The sequence below is a fragment of the Lynx rufus genome, unplaced genomic scaffold, assembly GCF_022079265.1.
Source record: "Lynx rufus isolate CCGP_SWC_20201006 ecotype Redwood Valley unplaced genomic scaffold, mLynRuf1.p SCAF_3, whole genome shotgun sequence".
NCBI classification, from domain to species: domain Eukaryota; kingdom Metazoa; phylum Chordata; class Mammalia; order Carnivora; family Felidae; genus Lynx; species Lynx rufus.
Genome location: NW_025814845.1, coordinates 195,597,416 through 195,606,250, shown reverse-complemented (window position 1 = coordinate 195,606,250; position 8,835 = coordinate 195,597,416). Strand labels below are relative to the sequence as shown.

Here is an 8,835-nt window from a genome sequence, read left to right as displayed (position 1 = left end):
GCCAGCAGGGATGCGTCGTGAACAGTTTCTGTTACCCAACTGAGATCCCAGGGGGAATCAGCTCAGGGCCCAGGAAACACTCCTTTGTAACTGGAACGGGCCCATGTGTTCACCAGCGCCTCCGAAAAAATTTTAAGACTGTTCAGGAGCCCGTGGATACACTGCCACAGGCAAAGGATGCTCACAGAGTGCTTTCCAGAATTCCCGAGCTTCTGGAAATTTTCTAAGTCTCCTCAGGTGTCCAGGGATGGCTGGAGCTATACGAAAATGCACTGAGCAGGTGACTGGCCTGTTGGAGCAAACACAGAATCTTCTAGCAAGGCCGGGAACCACTGGTTTTGTCTGTCTCGCCGCTGCAGGTAGGGGAGAATGGAGGGTGACAACCCCTCCAGCAGCCTTTGGAGGAGATACAAGTACCCAGATGTCCCAGCCACAGAGGGCCCCGGAAGAGCGGACAGCAGAAGGGCAGCCAGATGGTTTGGGACGACACAATGCTAGGGGCTTATTGTTTGTCAGAGTCCGTGCTTCTGGGCGCCGTATATAGGTCTGGAGCCCTGCCTTCTTGGGACAGGGCCCTGCCCCATCAGCCAGCTGTCTCCCTCCTCTCCCCAAAGCTGCTGGGTGTTGGTTGGCCTGGATGCTCAGGGCTTGGGGTTCCTTTCGGGTTCCCCGTGTTTGCACACGCCTACTTCCAGCTGATTTTCTTCTCTTTCTGGCTGGTCACCTCTGCCTCCTGGGACTCCAAACTACCTCATGAGGCCCAGTATCTGTACCTACATTCACTAAGGGAAATCTCTCCTCTGTGTCTCAAGTCCATAGGTTTACTATTATTGTCAATATAGTCAATAGGTATGAGTGTCAGTATCACATGCTTATCATCATGATTGCTGATGCACATCGGTTTTTATTGTGACCGATTATTATTGTTATTACCGATTATAATTGTGATTCTATCTTACAGCATGGCATACAGCTTCTCTATTCAGGAAGGGCATCTGGCTGCCAGACACGACTACAAGGGGCCCCTACGGACACACAGACACACAGCCGCCTCAACTGAGGTGTCACAAGGGCGCCCAAAGACTACCCAAGCTCCTGGAAGCATTCCTAGTCCCTTCAGTGGCCCCAGAAATCCTGTTACCACGCTGGAAGGCACAGGAATGTCCACCTGCCTGCCTGAGTGACCTCGGAGTTTTCTAAGTCCTACAGGAAGCCCTCAGTGTCCTATAAGTTGACTACAAAATTATAACCCATGGGGCACCTGGGTGGCTCAGTCAGTTAAGCATCTGACTTCAGCTCAGGTCATGATGTCATGGTTTGTGAGTTTGAGCCCCACGTCTGCAATGACAGTGCAGAACCTGCTTGGGAGGTTCTGCCCTCTCTCTCTGCCCCTCCTCCCTCTCAAAATAAATACACTTAAAAAAATCATAATCAATAAGAAAAAATAGAGGAATACTGTTACTAAGAAAATACTCGTAAGAATAATAATGACTAACAATGAAAATGAAATGATAATCAACATAATGATTATAATAACACCACCACTACTAATGACAAGAACAATAAACTTAAGGTAATGGGAGGTGAGAGTACAGACTCCCCTGTATGAATGGCAAGGGACCAGTTTCTGGCCTCATGGGATAGTTTGAGGCCAGAGTCCAAGGTCTGAACAAAGAAAAAAAATTAAGGCAGAAAGTAGCAGCAGAGGAAAAGAGAGAGCCGAGGAGAAGGATGTGAGTGAACTTGGGAGCTCTGTGCACAAAGCTTAGAGGGGTGTCCTGAGGAAAACAGAGGGACTTCAGTCCTGGGCCTGCCCATCACTGCACACCCACCGGCTTTCAGAAGTTCTGCCTTCTGGATGACGGGGCTGGGCTCCAAGCAGGGAAGGCAGGAGTCAGACCCACCCTCCACACGTAGAGGCCCCAACTACACCTACGTTAGGTCCCAGCATTGCCTCAGCTCTCGCTGCCTGGATGCCCTTGCAACAGCTCTCCCCCACAGAACCCTAGGGGACTTGTTTGGGGGAGGCCCATGCAGGGCAACCGCAGGGGGGCTGTGGGGAGGTGTCCTCAATGCTGTTCCTGGACCAGCAGGGGGCGACAGACCAACACAAGTAGTTCAAAGATGCCCTGACCTACTTCATGAAGGCCGTCCTTGCTCAGGCCAGAGGGTCATCATCTCTGTGCCTTCCAGGGCAGTACCTGCATTTCCAAGACACCTGAAGGTACTTAGACTATTTCCAGAGGTTCAGAAAGGCCTAGGACACTCTTCAGGTGTGGCAATGGCAGTTTCTGTGCTCTGAGCGGACATCAAATTCTAAGGAGGCACATGCCGGTATAGACACCCTGTCCGTCCTTCCCAGGACAACAGGGCAGTTCCCAGGACCCTGAGTAGACTTAGAAGAAAATTTTGTGATAGATCTTCCTGGGTCATCGATGCCAGAACAAGAGGTGCTGGCATCGTGAGGGGACTTGCAAATTTTTAGGGGTTCAGCAGATCAAGAGTGCTCCCCCTGGACACCCTGTCCGCCTACAGAAGAGTCTTGGGAATGCCAGTGCCCCAGAGTTAGCTTAGAGCATTTAGTGCTGACTTGGATGTGACGAGGAGACAGGACAGCAAACGCGGTTGCTGGGTCCTCAGGGGTATTGCCACATTTTTCCAGAGGCTCTGGAAGTGCAAGGACACCCAGGCAGTGGAGTGAGAGTAGGGTTGCAGCTGGCATGTGCGCGTCTGAAATCATCTTCAGTAAATCGTGCAGCCTTAATCAACAGTCAGCCTCTCTTCAGTGTTGCATAACCCCACAAAAATGACCCACAGTAAGAATGGTAATAATTAATAAAAATTAATGGTGAATAGCAATCAGAACTATCATGATAATGAACAAAGTGACAGAAATACTAATGAATTTAATAGTTACAGTAATATTAAACTAAGGAGGTAGCGATCATGGTACATCCTCCTCTACGTGAATGGCGAGGCACGCATATGGGGTGGGTTGGAGTCAGAGTCCTAAGACTGCACCAGTCCCTGTGCTCCATGGTTGTACATGTGAGCCACAGGAGGGAGAGGGTAGCTGTCAGCAGGCATGCGTGAGCACAGAGCCCCGTGCGTGGACCTCTTCAGGAGAAGAATACTGAGTGGAGGGTGAAGGGCTCTGGTCCCGCACTGTTGTCAGTCACAAAACCCAAACATCAGATTTATCCTAAGATAAGCGAACTTAGGATTTTCTGATATTGGAGCTACAAAGAAGCTTCGAGAATATTCAAGTTGACCCCTTCCAATGAGTATTCCAGAATAAATTTCGGAGTAATTACCGGGGAGCCTTGTTCAAGCAGACTTCCAGGCTCCACCCCACCCTACCACACTGAAAATGTTGAGAGTGCATCTACAGGTCCACATTAAACAGCAACTTTCCCTGTTAGTCGCACACACAATAATGATTAAGAGACCCCCGATGTGGATTCAACAGGTCCAGATCTGTACAGGCACTGTGGACATCCGAGGGAGACAATCTTCCTGCCAACGTCCGTACGCCTAGTCAGTAGCAGGTCTGGAGATCCGGCACCTCCATCCAGACCTTGTGTCTCCACGTTCAGTGGCATGTCACTGCCCCGCATTGTTCCATTTCATGAGGAGCGTTTGAAAGTAAATGACCACGTGATTCACGCTTCAAGGAGCAAAGTGCGATCCCTGAAAGTAAGAAGCCCACACCTTCGTGGGGGAAGTATGCATGTGTTCAGCAGACTAACACACGGGGTGGTAAGCACCGTCCCAGGAGCAGGGCACCGAGGGCGTTCAGACCAGGAGCGAGCGCGGTGGTTATTATTAGGAAAGCCTGGGCAGCATTCACCGACAAAATGTCTAGTCACTAACTAACCCGACTGGTTTCTCCTTGTAACTTGATATAGACGGCTCTGTTCCTACACTCTGATCTGCCGCCAAGGTGTTTGGAGCTTCTGTCCCCATTGAATAAGCTTTTCTGATCAAACGGTGCACCCACGTCCTCCTGCTGAACGGAGTGTCTGACCGAACAAGGATGCCCAGTCTCCCCTTGAAGGCAATTGTGTATGCGTAGAACACCTGGGTCCGTGAATATCCCTAATGAGGTACAGAAGGGTGCTTATCACCCAGACAAAGACATTCTGCCAGTGCCGGAGAGCCGCAGACGGAAGTCCTCTCTGCCTCTCGGAAACGAAGCCAAGCTTTCTCCTCTCTCCAGCCCTCCTCTTTACCGTTGTCTATGAGCCAAGTTCTACCAGGTAACAAAAGAAACTTTGCTGAAGTCTTGGTAAGAGTCGAGTGCCTGAGACCTTATGGGGATCCAGTACGTGGAGCAAAATCGCCGTCACCTGAACCCCGAGCAGCGGGCTCGCAGGAAGCCGGAGGACCCCGTGGCTGGGACCTGCAGCCACCTGACTCATCAGTCCCCGCTAGCAGCTCTCAGTCAGATGAAGGGAAGGCAGGGTGCTTCAAGCGTCTGAAACCCTCTTTGCTCCACCACTGAAGATGGATTTAATTAGGCAAGTTTACCAGTATTTTCTAGATCCACATAACCCCCCAAATGGGTATTTCTTCTAGTAATTGTTGGTTTCCAAGGTCCTCTACCTACCTGCAGCAAAAGTCCCGGGTATTCCAAGGTACTGGCGTAAGAGCCCCACCAGAGCTGTAGGGGCCCCGGCAGAGGGACGAGCCAGGGGGTCTCCTCGAAAGGCTTACTCTGATCTAAGAAATGTCCAGTCCTTTGCTCCTTCGTGCTGCTGGTGTCCTGTGCTTGACTCTGTCCCTGGAGGCTCCACCCCAACCCCTAGTTTTTCCCCCCCTTTCCGACATCTAGTCTTACAAAGTTGAACTTAAACACAGGCATCAGCAACGACACCCCGGTGGAGTGTATCTTCCTGCATTCAGCGTGCAAACATGGGTCACGGGTGTGAGGCGCCCTGCACAGACATGTAATTGGGTGGGCACTCCTCGCTTTCACCCAAGGAAGTGGCCAGATACCCAAAATGGATCATTAAATTCCCTAAAACTCGGGACCTGTAGCTCCAAGGAGGCACGAGCAACGTAGTGCTCTCCATCAAGTGGAATGTCTTGTCATCTGCTCCTGACAATTCGGGGCCTCGAGGATCGAGAAGGGATAGGAAAACAGGCACAGATAAGAGGAGCTGGGCCGTCCTCTTATTCGTCAGGGAACTGTTGACTCTTGCGTTTTATGTTGTTTGCAAAAGGATGCTTCCCAAAATTTCCACCAGAAAATATAATGGGAGGCACGCCTAGTCTCGGTGAATCCCGACTTTCCCAGCGAAGCCTGGGTTTTAAGGGACTGCTTACTGCGAACGGGTAGACAGTACTTTAGGTTGGTGGGGAGGGTACGGCTTATAAAGTGGCTGCAACTCGGTTCCAGGAGAGCTACTCTGGAGGAAGCAGCGGGGGCGAGATTCGGGTGCCAGAGGCTGGGGGTGGGAAGCTGGTCCAGTTTATCAGATATTGTCAGGCTCCCACAGTAGGGGAGGCCCTTACCAGGAAGCAGGCATGCCAAGGAAGATATGATGGCCCCTGATTCCCAAGAAGTCACAGGCCAGTCACTTTGGTGGCTGTAGAGCCCAGGAGAGAGCCACCAAGCCCCAAAACAGAGCTGTGGCACAGGATGAAGGAGAGCTTCCCTAAGTGAGAGGTGGGAGAGGAATAAGACATGACCAAAAGAGTGACAAAAGCCAAAGGCAACACAAGGTTGGGATGCTTCAGGCCCTCCGCCCTGCAGAAGCAGGCTTTGGATGGGAAATCACGGCAGCAGTATGATACTGGGAGTGTCTGAGGCTGCCTCTCCAGGGCTTTCATTGCATCTTGCCCTTAGTAATAATCTGTGTGTGTGCATGTGTGTGAAGTATATCCACCATTCCACACGCATGAGGGTTTGGCGTGAACAACAGTCTGGAATCATACCTCTGGGTCTGGGGTCAAGCTACTCCATCCCACTGTGAAGAGCTAATATGTAAAAGCCTGGCTGAGCTCATTATGACTTAACTTGAAAATGTTTCTCTTGGGGCGCCTGGGTGGCGCAGTCGGTTAAGCGTCCAACTTCAGCCAGGTCACGATCTCGCGGTCCGTGAGTTCGAGCCCCGCGTCAGGCTCCGGGCTGATGGCTCGGAGCCTGGAACCTGTTTCCGATTCTGTGTCTCCCTTTCTCTCTCTGCCCCTCCCCCGTTCATGCTCTGTCTCTCTCTGTCCCAAAAATAAATAAAAACGTTGAAAAAAAGATGTTTCTCTTATTTAAAGGGAAGAATAAGTATTCTTTTATTTATTTATTTTTAATGTTTATCTTTAAGACAGAGGGAGAGGCAGAGAGAGAGGGAGACACAGAATCTGAAGCAGGCTCCAGGGTCTGAGCTGTCAGCACAGAGCCCAACGTGGGGTGGGGCTCAAACTCAACAAACTGCGAGATCATGACCTGAGCCACCCAGGCGCCCCAGAATAAGTATTCTTTTAAACGATGCAGAAGTATTTTCTTACCAAAACAAAAGAGCATTTATCCTTGTTACAATGAGCAGAGAAGCTATGTATGACAGGTGCAGATACCAGAAAGTCATTCACTGTCGTTGACAAGGTCTCGATGCTCTAGTCTATTGTTTGTATTTTATAGAGGAAAAGTCAAGGCTGTGAAAAGTGAGGGCCTCAGCATAAGAGACTCTTAAAAACTGAGAACAAACTGAGGGTTGATGGGGGGTGGGAGGGCGGGGAGGGTGGGTGATGGGTATTGAGGAGGGCACCTTTTGGGATGAGCACTGGGTGTTGTATGGAAACCAATTTGACAATAAACTTCATATATTGAAAAAAAAAAAGTGAGGGCCTCCCCCAGGCTGCAGGAGGGAGCTAACTGTCACTCAAGGCTTGGTGTTCACCTCCCCCCCCCCCCCCAGGGCTCCACTGTCCTGCCTCCTTTCTCGGACTCCTGGACCTGGTGAGAGGTGAAGCCATATCCGAGGACATTAACTCAGGAGCACACAGAGCTGGGAACTTCAGCTTAAAATGTCCACGTGGCATTGCCACAGACCCGTCTGATTGGTACTTACTAAGCGGCCATCCTCACTAACCAGATGGGTTGCATGGAAGATAGGAAATGAAGTCTTACAGCTTCCAAATTCTGAAAACTAATTCTTTTTTGTTTTGTTTTCAGTCACTCAACCAAAAGAAAGGAAAGTAGTGTTGTGTTTAGAAAAGCAGAGGCAAACCCGTTTCTGATACCTGTGCTGGGCATTGGGATCTCTCCTGCTGCCCTCAGGGGTCATTTGCAGCGGGACTGAAGCTTTTCCGTGGGAAGCCAGGAGAGGGGAGGGGGATACCGAGTGGAAGCATGAAGGGGAAATACAATGGGGCCGAGAACACAGTTTCACCTCTGTCCCGCTCCCGCCCTCACCCAATCATCGAGCTTGGCCAAGGTGCTTCTTTTTCCCTTGGCCTCATTTCCTCACCTGGAAGTTGACTAAGCAGACCAGATCCTCTTTTATGTGCTTGGTGACTCTAGCTTCTGTTTTGAAAGCAAAAAGCTAGATATGACACTGTGCAATCTACAAGATTCACTAGCAAAGAACAATTTTAAAAAGTAAGAAAAATGCCTTTGGGGTGCCTGGGTGGCAGCCGGGCTTCAGCTCAGGTCATGATCTTGCAGTTTATGGGTTCGGGTCCCGAGCTGAGCTCTGTACTAAAAGCTCGGAGCTTGGAGCCTGCTCAAATTCTGTGTCTCCCTATCTCTCTGCCCCCCTCCCCCTCTCTCAAAAATAAATAAATAGTAAAAAAAAATTGTTTTTAATTCAGGGAGTCTTATAAATAGTTATAATAAGCCTCCTCTCTGCACAGCCAGGGGCAAATTCAAGATCTGTGAGCACCCAAATGGCTCCTGCCAGGAATTTTGCCTTGAAAAAGAAGTCCATGCTGGGCAATGTTTAAATGACCTAACATTCTGCCTGCCCGTGGGGAATGAGCCCTTCATCAAGCCTACAACACCCAAGGAAAGATGAATTCTTTTTGAAGCTTTGTGTTTCTTTTGACGTTTTATTCCCTCTTCTGTGCTCTCTCTCTCTCTCTCTTTCTGTCTTCTCACAGGGATTCTTATGGAGTCCTCAATAAATAATAAAGCAAAACGAGCAAGCACAAGACCGACTTCAAAAGTTCATCTTGTACATTTGTACTCCATCACTGTTTGGTCCCCATCTTTCTGTCGGGTGTGGACAAGCTTCTAGTTAAGTGACCAGGGTTGGGTGGGGGAGCTGTGATCATACCTATCTTTTGCCAGGCACTGCTGCCCCCGAACCCAGCATCTGGGGGCACCGCTCCCCTTTCCACTGGCAAAATGCGTTACCTCCTTCCATGCAGCCTCATGGCGTCTCTTCCCTGACAAAGAGGCAACGTACAGGAAATTTCCCCAGACAGAGCAGCACCCAGACACGAGACAACCTCTTCTGCATTCTTTCCAGAGGTAGCGCTCTGGCCTGTCCATGTGTTTCTGGCTGAGATCCATGGAATTTCTCAAGTTCCCACTTTCACTGGGCATGGCCATTCAGCTTTCCTTCCATCCTGTAAGCCACTGCATTGCTCCCTCTGCCTGCTCTAACAAATTACCACAGATCTTTGTTTTGTTAAAGCAAAAACAACTCATTATCTGACAGCTCTGTCGGTCAGAATCTAACCAGAGATCCATGGACGTGGATCTCAATGGGGTAAAATCAAGGTATCGGCAGGGCTGAGTTCCCTTCTGGAAGCTCTACGGCTCCCTTCCTCCGTGGTTAGGGCAGCAATGGTGGAGTGTTCCTGTGCATCATGGGCCATTATGCTTCACCCATC

At 50.1% G+C, this 8,835-nt stretch overlaps 1 protein-coding gene across 1 annotated transcript; it reads left to right on the top strand.

Moving 5' to 3' along the window:
• The first annotated feature begins 4,240 nt into the window (after positions 1 to 4,240).
• On the top strand, positions 4,241 to 8,012 carry DEFB108B (defensin beta 108B). Its single transcript, XM_047092344.1, has 2 exons — positions 4,241 to 4,259; positions 7,852 to 8,012. Exons 1-2 carry the CDS (start codon positions 4,241 to 4,243, stop codon positions 8,010 to 8,012), a joined length of 180 nt encoding a protein of 59 aa, XP_046948300.1.
• Positions 8,013 to 8,835: the final 823 nt, after the last annotated feature.